General features: G+C 29.6%; 3 protein-coding genes across 5 annotated transcripts; 2 read left to right on the top strand and 1 right to left on the bottom strand.

The window, feature by feature from the left end:
- The first annotated feature begins 1,486 nt into the window (after positions 1-1,486).
- On the top strand, positions 1,487-4,412 carry LOC105671790 (tRNA (guanine(10)-N2)-methyltransferase homolog). 2 transcript variants are annotated; one of them, XM_067356994.1, is made up of 9 exons: positions 1,487-1,695; positions 2,012-2,077; positions 2,426-2,671; positions 2,832-2,966; positions 3,027-3,290; positions 3,389-3,527; positions 3,604-3,802; positions 3,908-4,034; positions 4,164-4,412. In XM_067356994.1, exons 1-9 carry the CDS (start codon positions 1,621-1,623, stop codon positions 4,206-4,208), a joined length of 1,296 nt encoding a protein of 431 aa, XP_067213095.1. In that variant the 5' UTR covers positions 1,487-1,620; the 3' UTR covers positions 4,209-4,412. The 2 variants fall into 2 exon arrangements, with proteins under 2 accessions (XP_067213095.1, XP_012221660.1); XM_012366237.2 differs by having other exon boundaries at positions 1,488-1,695; positions 4,201-4,412.
- Positions 3,906-6,929, bottom strand: LOC105671786 (ER membrane protein complex subunit 2-like). 2 transcript variants are annotated; one of them, XM_012366232.2, is made up of 8 exons: positions 6,748-6,929; positions 6,604-6,649; positions 6,349-6,462; positions 6,091-6,241; positions 5,873-6,016; positions 5,544-5,700; positions 5,359-5,454; positions 3,906-5,277 (listed from the first exon to the last, which is right to left on the bottom strand). In XM_012366232.2, the coding sequence occupies exons 2-8, from the start codon at positions 6,635-6,637 to the stop codon at positions 5,104-5,106; spliced, it is 870 nt and encodes a 289-aa protein (XP_012221655.1). In that variant the 5' UTR covers positions 6,638-6,649; positions 6,748-6,929; the 3' UTR covers positions 3,906-5,103. The 2 variants fall into 2 exon arrangements, with proteins under 2 accessions (XP_012221655.1, XP_067213117.1); XM_067357016.1 differs by having other exon boundaries at positions 6,604-6,928.
- A 1,497-nt stretch (positions 6,930-8,426) lies between these two features.
- Positions 8,427-20,088, top strand: prage. The gene is made up of 3 exons (XM_012366343.2): positions 8,427-9,722; positions 11,698-11,889; positions 13,947-20,088. The coding sequence occupies exons 1-3, from the start codon at positions 9,590-9,592 to the stop codon at positions 15,215-15,217; spliced, it is 1,596 nt and encodes a 531-aa protein (XP_012221766.1). The 5' UTR covers positions 8,427-9,589; the 3' UTR covers positions 15,218-20,088.
- Positions 20,089-21,053: the final 965 nt, after the last annotated feature.

Below are 21,053 nucleotides of genomic sequence, written 5' to 3'. Positions count from 1 at the left end.
ATTTTTCGTATTTGTGAAAACATTGTTTGTCACATATAGAATTTATAGCAGTGATGTTCTAGCAATAGCTTCTGAAAAATTTAGGTACCATTGCTAAATGTTATTCATTGCATGATCTAACACGTGATTGATCTTATATAGATAGCCGCTTTAGAGAAACTTTCTTTTTAAAGTTCACAAACAATACAGATATATATTCTGTTTCTGTCATCTAAACTGATTAAGTAATTACATATGCAATATCACAACAGTTGCTAATCATTTATCTGTTTTAGTTAATTTTTTACACCTAGAAAATTTTAGCTATTATTGCAAGATCATTTTTTTGAGTGTATAATATTACATATTCGATATCACATGTAAAGAGTGTCTTTTGAGAAATCGACATTGTGAGAAGTCTGAAGCTGATATTTCTAAAAGAATCCCATGGTCAGCCTTGAGTTAGAAATATCTCTTATTTTTTATGAAAAAATAAAAAAAAGTAAACGGTCGTTATATGTCGGTACGTAAGGCTTTGAAATTTAAGTTGTAGATGGTTGATTTCGATGGTTCGGTCTACTTCGGACTACACGTAGAAAAGAATAACTAATTGGAATAAAAAAAGGACACAGTTATAAAAAAATTTTTTTTTAATTCTTAGAAATTTTTTATTAAATTTTTTTAATTAAAAATTTGTTTGCAAGATGCTTTCTACTATTTTTTTTTAGTGCTAGACTTAGTGCAATATAATTTGACACGCTTTCACTCGAATCGTTATGTTTCTTTTATCGAACAAAAACGATCGGTAAACAGTTGATCCATAAATTTAGCAAGGCTTTATCCAAAAATTTTTTACGTATGCTTTTTTTTATGCACGTATTCTTTAGTATTATGTTAGAGAGAAGCGTTGAAGAATTATCTTGATTTCTGCATCTTAAGCTATCGATTTACGATCATAAAAATGGTGTGAATAAGGATAATACCGGGTTTATATTTGAAAAAAAACTCAAGTATCTGGTATTAATAGGTCACCGACAGCGTTCTGATCCATTTTTTCGATTTAATACTTTTGAATATAATTGTATCAACGGATATGTTACAACTTACAATTAGTAAAGGATTAAATACGCTTAGCGAAAGTTAAATTAATAAATAAAAATTTAAGAATGCAAAGATTCTGATATTAATTAGTGAAAAAAATGCTTAGAAAATTTCGATGATTTAGGCCGAAGTTCTGATTTGACACATACAAATGCTTTGAAGCGTTCTTTTCCTTTTCTCTTCATTGAAAGGAATAAGAAGAAAAGGATACTTCGAAGCATTTGTAGCATCAACTGGATCGCAGTTTTAAACCTCTGTTAAATAGAGTTTGAATTTTCGTTTATTAGAATATAAAAGCGACAATACACATACTGAAAAATCCCTAAACAGACAATTTTAGTTTTTTAGCTTTAAAATGTTGGCCAAGTGCGACACATTTAGTTTTTTTTCTAGCGGCTGCATCTAAAATATGATTCACAATCTAGTAGAATTTATAGTCAATGATTGATTGCATGCTAATAGTGAGAGGTTAGGTTTATCTTTATCAACAATAATTAAAACTGTATTTATGTAATAATTATAAATATATAATATTAAATTATGTTAAAAATGACCAATCAATTAAAAAGATATCTTTTTTGGTTTGCTCATGAACATGTTGATTTTCGGTTGGCTGTAAGTATTCTTTTATTATATTTTATTAAATGTTTATTATAAATTAAAAAAAAATTTAGATTTTATATTTATACTTAAAAAAATTATATTTAATAATAAACTGCAAGAGATTTTAATAAAATTTATATAGAATTAATGTAATATTTTTATTTTTACTATATGTGTGCAGCTGCTATTGTATTTATTTTTTAATATTTGAAAACAATTTTTCCGGTTTTTTATATATAATAATTTTTTCTGAAGATATTTTCTTATATTTTATGGGTACAAATAAATATAAAGTATTTTATATATTTTTATTTTTATTATATTTCAGGAAATGGAATCTATATTTGATATGTTTAACATTAATCTATCCACAGTGACCAGGCCAAAAGAACATGTAAGGAAATATAAGTATATGATTAAATAAATATGATAATATATAAAATATTCTTTTTATGTTACATGTACAATCTTTATAGCAATATATTTTTTCTATTTATAAATAATTTTTCTGTAAGAAATTTTTTTATTATTTGTAAAATAATTTTATATTATTAACTACAAATAGTTTTTTGTCGAATGAGTCAGTTTGAGTTATCAAATGTGTCAAAATTGAAAGATTATTCTTACAATTTTGATATATTCTAAAATTCATCAAACAAAAAAGAATTTATAAATATATTACTTATTATATACACATATATTATATAAACAAAACAAATAAACTTAAAAAATTTTATTTTAGCCTTACTGGATAGTGGATTTACCTGATGAAAATGTTGTACATAAAATTGCTAGTAGAGCTGTCTCATTACGTTTCTGTTTGGAATTATGGGCACAAGGTAAAAAAAAAGAAGATTTACATAATTCTTTGAAAGCTTACTCAGTCAGAAATTCAGACATTTTTATTGGAGACAGAAGGTCATTCAAGATAGTAGTGGAAACTTTTTGCAAACATTTCTCACAATGTGAAAAAGTAGAAAAAATTGAAGTAAGTAGATAATATGCTTCAAAATTACATATTAATTCTAAAATTGTAGTTTTATAGTAAAATATACACTAAAAATATATGGTTAAACCATTTATACCAATTATTTAATAATATATTAGATTAATATAACAATACTAACTTAATATAATATTGTAATAAGTCTTTCAGTTATCTACCTCTTGAAGGGCCAGTGAAATTGAAAAATCCAGATGTTACTTTGTGCTATATAGAATATTATGGACTTAATCCTAATGAAATTCCAGAGGAGCCATATGAACATTTCTTCGGAAAATGGGTGAGTGATGTATTTGCATGTTAACCATTATTTCTAGGCTGTAATATCATTTTATTATAGATTGCCGATGGTCAGCGAGAGTTAATTCAAAAGTTGTCACTAAAAACTAGGAAATTTATAGGAAATACATCAATGGATCCCCAGCTGTCGCTGATAATGGCGAATCAGGCGCAAATTAGAAATGGAGATGTAGTTCTTGATCCGTTTGTGGGAACCGGCTCTTTGTTAGTTGCCGCGTCTCAATTTGGAGGATACACATTCGGAACAGACATCGATTTTTTAATGCTTCATGGCCGTACGAGACCTACGCGAATATCGCAAAAGGTATCGCTAACGAGGATTTCTCTATGAAATTGAGTTATACAAAGCAAAGGAAAAATTCTGAAACTCCGTAATAATGAATGTATTGTATATAATTTTAGACGAGGGAAAAAGACGAAAGTATTGCAGCGAATATGCGTCAATATGGAATGAGTTCCCATTATCTCGATGTCGTAGTGGCAGATTTTTCGTATCCATTGTGGCGAGTAGATTTACGGCTAGATGCTATTATGACAGATCGTGAGTAAAAAAATTTTGTAAGATTTCCGAGTTTTATGATACAAACTTGTTGGATGAAAAATCATCTTTTGTGCAGCACCTTATGGTATAAGAGAAGCTACAGAACGTATAGGTACTATGAAGATAAATCCAGTGATAGAAGAACATCAAGCAACCTCTCATATTCCTTCGAAAATTGATTATGGTTTGAATCAGATATATAAAGATTTGTTGTGTTTCTCCGCGAGACATTTGAAGCTTGATGGTAGACTGGTGTGTTGGTATCCGTTATTTAGGTATATACACATTATTTGTTTTTATATTTTAAAAAATATTTAGCACTATAGATAATTAATTAATAATATATTGGAGAAATTTACCTGTTAAATTTATGATTGCAGAGACCAGTACACTGAAGATCAGTTACCAGCGCATCCTTGTTTAGAATTGGTGGCCAATTCTGAGCAAGTGTTGAGCAATTATACTAGTCGAAGATTATTAACTTATAAAAAATTTAGAGAGCCAGAGGTATGTATATATATTACAATTTTACTAATAATTTTTACAGTTTTTTATCACATGTAAAGAATATTGTGCTGCAGATTTTCGAATTTAAAAATTTCAAATTGTTCACTATCGTACGTATATATATTTTAGTATGGTAAAATCAATGTTTTTCAATATTTAATAATAGACAAATGACGAAAGTATTATTATGAACTTAACTGACTTCCGTGAAAAATACTTCGCATTACGTGAGGAAACGAGGAAGGATAAGCGAATGAAAAAAGCTACAGAAAGAGCGAGAAGACGAGAAAATTGGGAACGTAGTAATAAAGAATCTACTGAAAGATGACTGTAGAACTATTTTATATAGAAACAAATAAAAAATATTTTAATTTTGTATCCCATTGTCATTTCTTAATTTAGAGAAAATTACTGAAAATAATTTTAATCAAAATTTGATCGCTATTTAATTTGAAGTTTTTATTTATTATACACAGAATGTTTATAAAGATTAATGTGAAAATAAGCCTAATTGCAACAATAATTTAGAAATAAATGATATTTTTTGCACACGTCTTTTATTATTTTAATGCAGATGTAACTGATACTGAATGGCACATAAAAATCAACAATGATGTTATTAGATAAGGTACAAAAAGCCAAGAAAATGACTACAATCGCAAAATCAATGATCAATACATTTACTTAACAACATATACACCAAGATATTGAAATGAATGTATATTCAAAAGATAATTACGTATAGTGTATCTAAAACTCGAGAACAATACGCATTAATTGATTAACTAATATATAAACATATGCATTGTATATAGATATCTCAGGCACAATTATTCAGAACAAAATAACATATATAATTTAAAAATAGAATAAAGGTAATACTGTTTATATAATGTATATTAATCGTGGCTCTTGTTACTTTTTTTAACTACGTAAGTTAAAAAACGTATCTAAAATTTCTCGTACTCAAGGGTCTTTCGGAAATCACTATTAGCATGTCTTTAAATGCCATTTACATATGTTACAAAATTAAAATAAATATACAAATTATCAACTTGAATAATAGTACCTAAGCTTCGAGTTGCAATTGTCCTAGTAAACGCTCTACATTTTTAACATCTTCATTCGAAACTTTACTTTCGTATTGTTTCTCGATTTGTTTACTAGCCCATTCGCTCAGCTTCATCGCTTCCTTCTTTTTAGATGCAGGACATTTGGGTGATGTCGCAATATTATTTGTTGTCTGAAAGTAAATAGATACAGTTTCTGTAATTTACAGTTTCTGTAATTGCTACGTAATATTAAAATGCCTTATAAAACTTACCAATAACAGGCCATATAGAGCCCTAATATTATTTGGATTTAACTTCACAGCTTGGCAGAAGTATGCTTTTGCTAGTTCCATATTATCAAATCCACCCTAGATAATAAAACAATTTATAAATTTATTTCTAAATACATTAATCACATTTTTTCCTAATCTATCTAATTAAGTAGAAGCTACATTACCTGAGAATACTTTATTTCCGCATATCTTTGATAAATTAAATGGCTATGTGGATTGTGCAATATAAGTTCTTCCATGCAATAGGCTGCTTTAGAATATTCTTGTTCTTGCAAATATAAATCACACAGCTCGTGCCATGCTTCTTGATCACTCATAAACCTAAAGAATGATTTTGTAACATATTTGTATGTATAATTTAATAAAATAATTTGCAATATTTTACTAATATAAATATACTTTTATAAAAATTTTTAAATGTTAATTATTTTTTATTCTTTTGAAAATTTTTCAAGGATATAAGTACTAATATATGTGAAAATAGTACATATACCTTTTTAAATATTCTGTAAGTTCTTTGATTGCTTCTGGAGTACGTCCACGTGCTTTCAAGATAGCAACACGGCGTTTTCTTGGCGCCGCATTAGTCTCATCTCTTTTTATAATAGAATCCAAAACTTCCAATGCTTCATCATACCTTGAAAGAATCAATAGTGTTACAATTCTTATTGCATATTCACAAATACTTAATGACATATTATGGTTAATTACATTTCTAATGCCTCCAAATGCATGGCATGATATTTATGAACACGTAAACTGCCAGGAAAAGCACGAATTAAAATTTTAATGCAGTATTCAGCTAATGATAAGCGGTAACAATCCAATGCAGCAACGCATACTTGTTCCAGAACCAGATATTCTAAATAATAGACAATAAAATATTATTATTGATGTAAAATCTTGATAAAAGAGAAATATTATATATAATCATAATTTTAGAATAATATGTATATCGATTGATCATACTTTCATTGCCTAAGCGATCAATCTTTCCCATTAATGTATTTTCCCAAAAATCTACAACATCTTTACTCCGTCGTTCGGAATCTTCCCTCCAAGTTCTCAGCAAGTCCCGCACCTCTGTACAACAAAATAACAAAAAATCAATTCTACATGTCATTAATTTAAATAAAGCAATTACACATTAGTGATTAGGAGTTTAAGGTTAAACAGGATGACATATATTAACGTGTACTGTAAAACATATGACACAAAACTCACCCGTCCAAGATAATTTGTCGTAACAACCAGCCATTATGTGTTATCGCTTTATAAATGAAAAGAAACTTTTATAAGTGAATAAAACACAGTAAAATTAAATCGTTGCTTTTACACGATCTAACATGCAGAGTTTGCAAGACGTACTGGAAATATCATCGAATTATATATAAATGTAGAAATATTTTCTGCTTTATTGTAAAAGCATGAAAATTGCTTTAGAACTACTGTAGACTTGTAAAATGCTGCTTCACACTTGACAGTGTATAGGATAATTATGATAAATAATGGATTTGATGAGAGTGCAAGAAGGTAGCTGAAAACGTAACTAACTAAGCAATTAACTGACGGTAACAACTTCGCTCTAGATTACTTTCTTATTTCGTCATGATAATGTCGAAAACGCTCAAGCATTAGATGAAATGCTCGCTAGATGGTGCATGTTGCTTGTTAGGAATTTTTATTTAGTTTTACCTGACAATGAATTGCGTAAATATTCCAAATACTTTTCAATCTTCTCTAATAATATAAAGGAAAACAAGAGCAATCAAGAAAAAGGTAAAAAATATTTTATATAAGGTACGATATATTTTATAATTAATTTATATTAAATAAATTTAATATTTAATATTTATTTTAATTTAAATTTAACATCCATAAATAACAAATAAAGAGTAATAACACATGTATTACTCTGTTCAGTAAATCTGCTGGTGTAATAAAGAAATGGTATGAAACCAGAGAGATTAAGAATAAAAAAACGAGAAAGACTTGTTATTGAATTCGAACGGTAATATAAACAGATCTCACAGCAGTTCGTTTATAACCTTGACTTCTTCAAAGTATACTGCTTGAAAATCATCGGAATAATATCGAAATATTCTAAAGTAAAAGCGTTTAAACGAAAATAAAATCGTTTAAATAAATATAAATCTGCATTTTTCTTCGATAAAATTATTTATTTTCGAGAAAAAGCAAAGAATTCCATTTAGATGATCGCTATTATCAACACAGTTTATAATATTTATATATAATCGCAGTCGGCACAATGTAACATAATTGCAACATGAAAACTATAGAAAATAAAAAAATATACTAATTAATCTACATAAAGAAATACTCGATCCATTCAATTTTGCGTAGCAAATTTAAATTGAGAAACTATAATTAAAAATTAAATTCCTGGAATCCAGATTTTCTAGAAAAAAATACGTTTCTTGAAAGATTAATTTTGCAATCAATATTGACAAGATTGTAGTAAAAAAAATGCATACATATTTATGCACTGAGAGAAAAGAATAATTGCAATAACCATAATCTATAGTGCTTTCGGCGCCAACCATATTTTTATAGGTATTTTAACTATATAGTTGATTATATGATTGACATATCATACGTATAAGGTTATTATTGCTAACATTATAGTAATTCCTATAAAAATGAGTATTCTGATTATAATTATAGTACCAAATATCATACAACTATAGTTCCAAATATCATATACTTTTCTCTCAGCGTGTAGTAAAAAATTACATTAGAAATGCTTCTTCAGTTTCAAAATTTACATTAGTATGTGCACATTTATATTATTTGTAGGACATAAAATAACAAATGATATTTATCGTACACGCGTCTATCGTTGCACACAACAATAGACCTATTTTTATTATTATTATATATAGATCTGTATTTTATTGCAGTTAATTTATTTGTAATATTCATTTTAAGTAAAATTGTATCGCATATTATCGTTAGAACGATATTGCTGATTTGAAATTACGATAGTGGGGGAGATTATCTATCGCGCTCAGGACTTGAGCGACGTGATGGTATATAAAGCCGCCAACGGTTAGCCGCGACGAAGTTGATTAATAGCAACGAAAATGCGCGGCTGTTCTTCAGGCAGGATAATATCGACACTAAAAAACGTCGTTACAGCGCGCGTCTAGCCGTTTCGCAAGAGGAGTTTTTATCGTCTCCGTCACACGCGACATTGTATGTACGTATTATGTGACAATGCTATAATACACAACGAATTACATGAAAATTACATTGTCGTGTAGATCACGTATTTAAGTGTTTAACACGCTTTACTCGTTGAACGACGCTCGGAACTCCAAGACAATCGATCATTATTCACGTGCGTGTGTGTCACTCAGGAACTGATTGTGAGATTCAAACTGAAAATAACTATTACCGTTCACGTGAAGTCGAACTACATAGAAAGTGATGGTTAGGTTATGGTTCTTTAATTTTAATTCTTTCTTTAATCTAACAACGCGAAGGACAATGATTTCGCGAATGTGTATGTATCAAATAAGTCCTCCATCATCGAGTGAAAGTTACGACCGTGCGGACGATTAGATCCTGATGGACGCGATAACGCGCACTTAATCGCACTAAATCGCTGCTTTTGAATAATACGTATGCATTGGACGATATCATGTGCGTGCCGACGCGTAGAAGTGAATGTCGCGCTATCAGAAGTACGCTCGTTGCCTAAAGTGCGTTTATATGTAAACATATAGATATATGATAACGTTTGAGACGTTTGATATAAAAAAAAACAAAAAACAAAAAAATATGTTACATTCCATCATAATGTAAATCAGGCGCACCGAAACAATTCATAATTTCCCGGCAAGAGCAAGTAATCGAGAGTCGCAACTATCGATTCACATTCTGCGACGACCATGACAATCACGTGGCAATCCGGCTTCTTGCTAGAAAGTTCAACTGAGTTCAATTTAGTCCGTGATTATTCAACGTCTTATTAAATGTCTCGTCTGTGGTGCGTGTAAATGAGTTATTTATTCGCAAATTCTGGACTTTTCGGATACACGACAAGTGTGTATTTTGACACATACAATCTGAGATTTAATCACGGATTGTCTTCTTATCGTATCACGTGCTTCCACCGGTTCCTTTCTATCAGTTACGAACACGTCTATGTTTATGTTTGTGCCAACACGTGTACGGTGCGACAAAGATGGAAGACAGAATAGATCTAAAAAGCTTGGTTTTCATGCTGGCTACTACGCTGTTCGTTGTTGCATTCATCAATATATTGACACATGTCAAGCAACGGTCGCAATCCCCTCAGAAGAAGAATTCATCGAAAGGTAAATATTTCTAATTGTTACTTGTAATCTGTACTTCACAATTTTAATTATAATTTTATGTCACGTAATATAGAAAATATGAAAAAATTTTAAATCAACACATGTATATATAAAATATAGGCCAGCAAAATATATTAACATGTATTTTGTGCAATTTTTCTAATGTTTACTATTGCATACAATTATAAAAAAATTTTTGTCTCGAACTTTATCGCAAATTATAAAGTGTTTAAAGCGGGTTCACTCAATTTTCGCTATCATAAATATAAGAAAAATGTACTCCGCGTTTTCCAATTAAAATTTTAAATTTTTATGTAAATTTTCCATTAAAAAACAAAGATTGACAGTAGCTGCTGTGGATTGTTAAATAAGTAGCTGATTTGGATTGTTAAAATTATTCTTTAGTTTTTTATCTCGTATTAAATTATATATAGATTTATGTACGTTATTAAACGTGTACACATTAATTGATTATTTTGCAAAAACGTGCACCGTTTTGCGCGGGCTTATCGTATGATAAGAAATTGACGCAATTGAGTGACGTCTAATCGCAAATGTCATCGTCCATGTGGTGGTGTGGAATACACGTGCGGCCAATGATATGTTGAAACGCAACTTCTCTCGGTCGATTTTTTCATCCATCATAAAAAACTGCAATTTATTCAAAAAAAGCTATTAGACACATGCATTTTCTATCGACAAAAAATATCATATACGCGCGACTTCTCCGTTTTGATTACGTAATTAAGCAAGTCGCAATTGGAAAACTTCTTCGCTTCGCGAAAAAGAGAAAAAAATATACATTACGTTTCAATGCGCTTCGATATCATCGTTGCTGCTAAGGTGATAAAAGTCATTTCTCTCGCGATGATTGAATAAACATACATTTGTGATGAGTTGCGTTGCAATTTGTTAATTTAATATGTATATCATCTATTTTTTTATGTAGAAATGAAATCGTATAATTTTGCGCAACACATTGTATTTATAAAGGAACCAGGAAACTTTCAAGTTACGATAGACACGCATCATCATGTTTCCCGTTAGTCTCTTACGTTTGTCCCGTTAGGATTAGCGCGACGGCATTATGTTGTTATGCGTAAACGACTACGAACGGAAGATTCGAACGCGTATAATTATCATCGATATACATTTACATTCGATTCAAGGCTGTATTAAGGGCGTGGTAACTACAAAAGGGGATTTAGGGGTTGAGAATGGGCGTATATATATTCTAGCCTATGCAGTTATCCACACCTATGGTAGGTTTTATCTTGGTAGGGATAATGGACGAGAATGCACCATCACCATTTTTGTCTAAAAAGTCTAGTCTAAATTAAGATACCGTCTAGATTATTGCGTATAATTACATGATAAATAATATCGGGGTAATAACAACGATAAATGATTTATTATTTGAAGTTTGAATGCATTTTTTTTATAAATTATATTTTAAATCATTTTTATAATTATGTTTTATGATAATCATGCCTTGTTTATACGTAATGATACATAAAAATAGCTTCTTAAACAATTAAAATTCAATTAAAAGGATGATAAAAAGATAAAAGGTCTTAGTGCTTTTTGCTTGTAACGATATAAACATAAAGAATGAGTAACCGAAAATTCTTGAATTTTAACCGATATCGCACAGTAATTATAAAAATAGCCGCGGAAAGTACAGACCGCAAGAATGCGGATTTTATTTACCGGATGCAAATTGATAAACATGTGGTTAAACATTGTTGCCGTCGCAGTTACCAAATCGTCGCTAGGCATATAATTATAATTGACCATTAAACTCTAAAGCATTTCAGAAATAACATTATACTTTTTTAATTTTCGTATAATTCGAATGTCATACTACGTATAATTAATAATATTCGTGTTCCTATCGTAATTTCTTGAAACTTTGTAGACAAATCTTATGTGTTTGATTGAGATCGTTAATGAACTTGTGTTTGTGTGTTTATAGATTCAAACGTTCTGTCGGAAGGCACGTCATCATCAATGAAATTATCGCAACTGACTGCCATAGAAAACTGTTTGAAAAACTCAAACGGGAAGATCACAGAACTTTGGATAAATACTACAATTGATGAAGATACAGGGTTTGTTATTAATAGATGTTGCACTACAGGAAAATACATCGCAAACAATGCCCAAGGTATTCTACTATTTAAATAATTAAAAACTTATGATAATCGAAGATCTCCAATTATGCAATGTAAATGTTGATATAAAAATTCAATTATTTTCAATTTTATATAATGGAGTGAAGATAGTTCCAACGGTATAATCGTTTGCCAAAATATAGAAAGTAAGTAGGGTTAGATGTATACAGAAAATATGATAGAAAACAGCAGACGAAACAGTTTTTGTTTCACTGCCTGACTGTATCTTTTACTTATAATTTTTGCCATTGTCTTTCTGCTTTCTATGTATGATATTAAATTTTTGTCATAAAAATTATTGAACAATAACGTGATAAATCTTCGCAAAATCAAATATAGTTTTTATAACATATTTATCTAATTATATTCAATGTTTTATAAATATTTCAAAAGAAGTTTTCCTATAATATAACATTGTCTGATTTTCGTTTGAATTGTTTGATTAATCTATGAAAGTTTATGAAATTGAGTAAATGACTTGTTAAATGAAAGATATTTTAATAACTATGTAATAAAAATTCTAAAAAAGTTTGAGATAATACCTGACATTGCATATATTTAATTCTTAAAGCTTTAAATAAATCTCGAATAATAGAGAAATCTCGTTGGAATTATCTTAATGATTAAAAACAAGCGCTGCCGTAAGAGTTCTGTTATAATAAAAAAATGCGAAAATCTTATTCTAGTTTTAATGCATGTCAATTTGTTGATGGAAAGATTCACACGTCGCGAGAATGCAAGAAATCGCATGGAAAATCAAGTACGATGTACTCTTATGCATTACTCCAGTGCAATGGATTTTTTTGTGTCTATACGTTTATGTCTCATATATAGATAATTGTAGTGGAATATATTACGTTTCTTTATTTCTTTCTTTCTTTGTTTGACTTCTCATTTTGATTACCGCGTTTTTCGTGATCATCAACTTCTTCCGACGAATATATAAATCAAACGAAATCTGAAATTTTTAATTCGTATTGGAAAAATTTTCTTGCAAAAATAACTTGGAATGTCAGAGACTGTGTTAAATAATGTTTTGGTAATTCTCTTTTTCTACTTTTTAATAAAAATTCGGTAATAATCCGCTAAAATCCTATTTTGGTTACAATTTTATTTTTATAATTATAAGATAGAAACACATATATCAGAGGAAATAAATTCACATTCAAAAGGTTTACAGAATTGCCATTCACAAAGCTATAAAATGATTTGGAGTAAATTGATTGCTAAATATTATTTCCAGGTACCAAAAAAAAAATTCCTTTCTTTATCGAGTCCACTTTCGGGACGCAAAACGTGTGCAATTTTTTCCACGCTGAAGCAGAATGTCGAATCTCTGCCGGTAGCTTTCTCGTTTGTGTAGAAATATCGGGACGCGTTAAAATATTTGCACAAGATGTTAAAAACAATTCCATTGTTTCGTCTTTCTGAAATTATTCACGAGTAATTTTCATTGCGAAAACATCAGTCGTTTACGTGCTTCCTCGTCGCTATGATTCATCTTGAGATGAGTTGTTTTTACGAACCGAATGATGCGAAATCGCGAATAAAGTCGAGCGATTGGTGCACTACATGTCATTGGAATAAACGTATATTAATTTTTTTTCCTTTCTCTCTCTCTCTCTCTCTCAATATAACAGTGAAAATAATTTGTTTTTGTGATGAATAAAATGAGAGAGATTAAAAATATCTTTAGTCACTGAACACTTCTTGCGGGCTATGTCGGTCAGTTCGACACTTATGTTAGACCTCTCGTGGGTGTATCGCTTGTTATTAATAAAATTTCTCGTTATTATACGTTCTATCTTATTACTTTGTTTTTATTTTTCGCATATTTTATTTTTCAAATTAATATTAATAGAGATGTATTTACATATATTAATTACATAAATATTAATTGCGCAAAAGAAAGAAAGAAAAAAAGAGAGAAAAGGCGAGATATGCATTCCATGCATACTTGCACGACACACGTGCATGAACATTTCTAGCAATAAAAGTAGATTCTTCATAATGAACTTACGCATATTTTTTTTTTCTTTTTGATACGAAGCTTGGGTAGTTGAATGTGCTTACGGGCATCATCATCGTATACCCGTCATCTCTAAGAAAAATATTGCAATGCAACAGGCTTCATCAACAACTGTACAACAGCCGCGAAGGATTATTACCATACAACAACCAATTCTTAAATTATTTAATCAGAAATTGATATATAAATCATGCTTGCCACAAGACCTAGACGTAGATGACTCGCAACCAAAAATACAAAGAAAATCACGGCATATATTACGACATAAATCACGAAAAGAATTACAAAAATCAAATGTATCGCGACAATCGACAACATCTTTGTCAAATTATTTTGAAAATCAAGAATCGTTAAAGGAGAAGGAGATCGTGGATGCCCTGACGCCGTACGTATTAACATCGGAACAATTGTTCAAATATGGTTATCCTATACAATCAAACCCACCAAGTTGTGCGATAATAAACTACACGCCATATCCGACCACGCAACAGCCTTCAGAGTCTCATGTTTCGAATAGCACGGATTATTCGCAGCAAAAGATGTGTGCTAGATGTAATACATATTTTAATTACACATATAAATATCCTTGTATCTATCATTGGGGAAAATTATGGGACGATATGACAAACAGTATTACAAACAAATACTGGACCTGTTGTCACAAGACGGAACTCGTGAAAGGTTGCACTACAGCAGATATGCACGTATGGATCGGACTGCAACCTGGGTTCAATGGTCCTTTGGTTGGTTTTGTCTATACGAAGCCTAAAGAAAATACGCAGAACACTCTGCGCGTAGCCGCCGTAGATTGCGAAATGTGTTTTACTGAAGCTGGACTGGAAGTCGTTAAAGTATCAGTTGTGGATAAAAGTGGCAAAGTTGTATATGAAAAGCTAATAAAACCTTTAAATGATATTATTGATTATAATACAAAATTTAGCGGTATTACGAAGAAAGATTTGGAGGGAGTAACCGACAATCTTCGAATCGTGCAGCGCGAATTGCTGGACTTCATCTCCGCAGAGACTATTTTAATTGGACATGGATTAGAAAGTGATCTCCGAGTACTCCGCTTATTACATAAAAAAGTCATAGATACCAGTACAGTGTATCCGCATTATAATGGTTTTCCATATCGTAACAGTTTAAAAATTTTGGCTAAACGTGTCTTAAAACGAAATATACAAGAAACAACGCACAATCCTGCGGAGGATGCTAGAGCCGCTATGGATTTAATGATGGCAAAAATTTCACTAGATAAAGTAGAACCTTCTACTTCAAGAACCGCATAATAATCTTGGCGGAGATAAATTGACGGATGCTACGTGTTTGAGAAAATAACATATCTCAGCATATTTTTCTTCGTGATGCACACAATATCACTACAACGTCACAGTAACTACATTAGCGTATCGTATGATAGCTCACCAATCATTACAGTTTCATGGTAATTGATAAGCTATCACAAACAATATTGCCTTATATATTGACAACAGTTACCTTCAAATCGCTTATGAAATACATCTCACAATTTACATTCCCGCACGGTACGGAAACATGATGCAAAATTCCAATTTTGCGGGGTATAGTATAAAAAAAATTTATTACAGCACAACCTCGAAGGTTTTTTTAATATAGGATATCACACCTTTTTTATACACTACATTGTATATGTTTTTCTACATTTTACTTGTATGCATGTTTTATATATAACATTGTATATGATTCTTTACATCGCATACATATGATCTATTAGTATATACGTATGTCATGTATATTACGCTTATATATCAATCATTGCGTTTTATAAATTGTCCATGCAACATCGCTTTTTATAAATCGTAATTTTTTATACCTATAAACATGTACGCGTTTATACAAATCGGTATACCTACGTATGTTACATACGTACGCGTTCAATATTCACTATCATATAATTTTACACTCATTTCGTAGTCTAAGTCATCTTGCCATGCATATTTTATATAACTGCATCTTCATTCTATAAAAAGGACGCGCAGCGTTATCAACGCTGCGAAAAAAATGTGATTTAAGACCGAAACTAATAGATTTTTATTTCAAAAAATTTTGACTAAAATAATTGAAATAATATATGACTTGACATAATGCGCAATTAAATTTTGCTTGAAGCAAGATGACACCGTAGGTTTTTCTCGAGCGCAAGTACACGAATAATAAAGAGTTACGTTCGATAACGTGAGACTCGTACTGTGAAACAAGAATATATATACACAATATTGAATTTAATTTAAGTTTTTTATCTCGTAAATAAAAATTTGTTGTCTCCCGTTTAATCTAATCTGTAAAAATCTGGAAACTGCTTGCGGTATTTTCGTATTTTATCGTGTTTTATTTGATCACACAACAATTTTCTATCATGATTGATGTTAAACTGCAAACATTTTATAACGATATATTAGAAACGCGAAGATTTGACATATTTCGTAACGATAGTATTATTTTTTTAAATATATTTTTTTACCCCAGCATATTGTGATTTATTATAATAATTGATCTTAAGTAAGCTGCTTTATAATGGATGCCCTGATGATGATTAAAACCTGCATGCTATAAAATCGCTTTTAATATTTTTCTAAATTCCAGAAAGTTAAAATACATTGTGAAATAATTTTGCTACTTTTTATTTTGAATAAATTCTGCAAAGTTAATAATAGAAAAATGGCGATTGAATAGCAGTAAGTTTCATTCACCATTTTGATCTCATAATGTATTATGTAATAAATCATTATATCTGCATTGTAATGTAGTGTAGCATTACGATTTTATCAATAAATTTAATGTAAGTTAAATCTAATCTGATTACTTTTTTTTATTTTAGAAATTATAACGTTTTTTTTTTATTTTTTCAGTGAATTCTATTAGTGCTATTGATATCCAGAACTTAAGTAGAGTAGAGTAAGCAGAAAAAGAGAAAATGCATTTAATGGATTGGCAGCCTATGGGCTGCCGTACGAAGAACCATTGCCAGGTAGATTCTTTTTACGGATCCTATGTACTCCAGAATCCTAGTGTTTCTTCCAATAATACACTAAATGCGCTCTTTATCTCTCTATCTATTATATATTGTGTGCGCTATTATATACAGGATGTGTTATTTTTAACGGTTTTAACTTCTTAAAATTTTTTAATTTTAGAAAAATGTTTCAGATAAGTTGTATGGTCTAAAGGGAACAAATAATGGTGAAATCCTTTTTTGACAAAAATTCAATTTTTTTAAGGTTATATTAAGATTATCTTTAATTTTTTTTAAGTCTATTGATGTGGTTGGAACTGGTGACTTCATCAGTAGTTTGCTTTCTTTAAGCTCTAGTGATTCAAGCGACAGTGAAGCAGGTTAGATATAAATGTAACTATTGCTTTTATTAGACCCTTACTGAAGAGAACAAAGAACTTACAACTAATAATAAGTTACAATTGTCACAAAAATATAAATTATTTCTTTGGTGAGATTTAAAATTATGAGGTTATTTACGATTGTTATACACATATATATACATATATCTTTCAGAATGCGAACAAAATATTTCATACTTTTGAATTCTTCGCAAAATTTATTACTTTCTAATGAATTCACAATGAAGCACAGATTTTTATAATCACGTTTATGCAAAATACGAATATGATTTACATGCTAACGCACTTCTTCTCATCGTCAAGTATGACAAAATTATCTGTGAGGCAAAGGCCTTTCTACATTTTTAAAATTCCTACTTTTTATACACGTTTTTTAATCTTTGCTTTGCATATTAATTCTGCAAATAACATCAATTTAGAATAATAAGAAATTCACTATTATCAACATAATGGCAAAATCGTAGACGCAAAGTTTATAGCTATTTAATGGCTCACTATTTCATGTGGCATTATTATATTTTAAATTTTGTACATCATCTGTACGCGCAAAACAATGAGCTATAACTCTTATGGACATTGTAATTCTAGCTAAACAGAGTGAATGTCATAATCATTGTATGTAATTATTATTATAATTATGTTTCAATATACAGTGTAAAATTTAACATTTAATTGTATGTTAATACTTTCTATATAAAAATCTAAATTTATCGCAAGAGTAAATTTAAAATCTATGAATTATTAATATAACATTATACACATTTCTAATTGCAATTTGAAAATTTTTTCAATATAATTGAAATTTAATTCAATATTATTGAAAATTATTCTTGAGAAATATTCAATGAATAATATTGTATTAAATAATATTATTGAAAATGATTAGAAATGCGCTTTCTGTTATACATAATTTATAGTTTTAATAGTTTTTGTAATCCTTAAAGTCTGTTTTACACATTCGTTTTTTTTTTATATTGTAACTGGATACTCTTTATTTGAGAAATAATGCCTCATGATTTGGTGTTAGATATATTACATATTAGTATATAAATATATCATGTACATTAATTATTCCAAAATAAGACCTATAATAAGATAATTATGCGCTTCTTCAAAAAAATTACAGTGAAATTTTTGTCATGATTAAATCCATAGCTGCTTTCGCATCCTCAACAGAATTATGTGTTGTTACTTTTGTTTCAAGACACGTTTAGCCCATTCTTAAGCTATTACGATATGGAATTCCATTATAATGCGAATGTCAATGTGTCTATGACTTTTTTATGTACTAATGTGAGTGCTCAAAAATCGTTTTCTAAGGCGTTAATTAACGGAGATCAATTCCAGCAATTCGTATTGTTCACAGATTGTGACACTTCATGCATATCTTCCTTCATAACATTCGCTACATTTTGTAATATTGTTAACAATTATTATTAAAAGGTTTAATCAGCTTTTCATTTTCAACTTTGCCACATATAGTGACAACTGTCACTTTAGTTACTTCACTTCCATTTCAATAAAATATATTTTGAAACCTATAGCGGCAAAATTGCAGCGTCTTCTGCATGTTTGTTTTAGTCTTAGTGTGGACAAAATTCAAGAAACCATTCAACCCCGGCGGTAGTCCTGTTCATACATTTGTTTTTGCTGTGCAGCCATTTTTGGTTCTCTTTTCACAGCACGTCCAGTATTTGCTGGTAATATGTCCAATTTGTCCAATTGTTCCATAATTTTCCGTCATGATAAATACAAGAATATCTGTGTAATCGAAATATCATTACACCTCGCGCAGATCTCTTGCGGTAAAAATTCCATGCTGCTTTATTCGTGAGATTCTGAAGGCTATATTATTCGGTGGTATATGGCGTGTAATTTATTAAAGCACAATCTGACCTATCTGATTGTATTGGATATCCACATTTTAATTGCTCCGTGACATCTTATGTTGTTAGTGCTTCAGCAATTTTCTCTTCTTTGTTCTTGTTAGACGAGACTAACAAGAGCAAATTAAAGTTGTTGAAGCACTAACGACGTATGTGTGAACAACGGAGCAGTTGTTGAAATATGGTTATTCAACAGAAGCAGATTTGTTGTCATAAGCGATAATAAATTACACGCTATATCCGACTACACAATAATCTTTCGTCTAACAAGAGCAAAGAAATTAAAATCTCTCTATCCACGTATTTTGTTCTTCTTGCCACCTCAGTCATGATTCATTGAACTGTTGTTGCCAACGCACCTTATATCAAAAAGAAAAAAAAATAATATGCACAAGTTTATTGTGCCTACTCAGGTACCTGGATATTGACAGCACTCATAGAATTTACTGGAGAACCGTTATAATTTTCAAAATAAAAAAAAAAAAAACAGATTTAACTCACATTAAATTCATTGATCAAATTGTAATGATACATTACAATGCACATAACGACATCGGAAAATTCACGATGTCATAATATTATTGTAATATTATTGTACTATTGTATATATGTATGTCGATTATGTAAATAATTAATTATGACGACAAAAAGACATCAGATGACGATCATTTGCTACTTGGGATACTTTCATGAGTATGTATTTATTATTTCGTAAATAGCGTATTTATCCATTCGATTGCGTTATGAGAGTTTATGCCGTCATGTAATAACTTTCTCCGATTTAACAGTGCGAAATTGTTGCACCACATTTGTGTTCTATCATTTTTCTTTCTAAAGAAAAAATGAATGAATAAAGAATGAATAAAGTTAAATGAAACGTTTACTTGTCTCATTACTTCCCACAATCTTTGTTAGCTATGAAAACCTACGTTCCTTGACAAATAAAAGGATACAGGATCTTAGAAAATTTGAGATAGATAAAGATCGATGGCGACCGAGTCGAATGTGCCGGATATCACAAATGTTTTAACTTATTAAATTAAAATTCGTAAATATAAACTGCTAATGCTGACAGAAATATATTTTTGATACGAATGCACGATGAGAAATCGATGATTGATAGATAATAGTTAATCTTTTAATTTGTGTTTAATCTTTTCAGTATGTAAGATAATAAATTTATATATTAATAATAAATCTAATGAAATTATATATTAATAAATAAAGAATAATTTTCTTTCTTTGAAAGATTTATAAAATTCATAATTTTACAATTCAATTAGTTAAACTTTTTTATTTAAAATTTAGATTTACATTTTTATGTAAGAACAAAACCTTTTAAATGTTTGCTATGTTAATGTTTGTTTAGAAAAGTTAAAAATATAAATTAGTGAATAACTCTTTAAGTTATGAATATTTTATTTATTATTCTATACTTTCTTTATAAAAATAAACGTTTTGTACATATGCATTAAAATAAGAGAGCCAAAAAAATCTTTATACATATAAGGTAAGTAATTACAGCCGATCACTTTTCTTTAAACTCTCCATCTTTCTATGACTGTCTTTTTCCTCGGTTTGCTACTTTTTCTCAAAGGTTCTCTCAAAGGAAGCAATGCTCTGTCCAATATTCGAAGATTTCAGCCTTCTTCTAAAAGCGATCTAAGAGCGTACCAATTGTCTATGGGTCTTCTATAAAAACTATAACAGATAATAAACTAATAAATTACCTACACAGTTACTTATATGAAAAAAAAGAATTTTGCTATCGTAGCAAAATCATTGTTACTATTGCATATTAAATGTGACAGTGATAAAACTTTGTTACTTTAACTAATTTTTCAAA

This window comes from Linepithema humile, chromosome 6 (genome assembly GCF_040581485.1).
Source record: "Linepithema humile isolate Giens D197 chromosome 6, Lhum_UNIL_v1.0, whole genome shotgun sequence".
Classification (NCBI taxonomy): domain Eukaryota; kingdom Metazoa; phylum Arthropoda; class Insecta; order Hymenoptera; family Formicidae; genus Linepithema; species Linepithema humile.
Note: the sequence above shows the minus strand (reverse complement) of the source record. Positions and strands in the feature narration are given on the sequence as shown.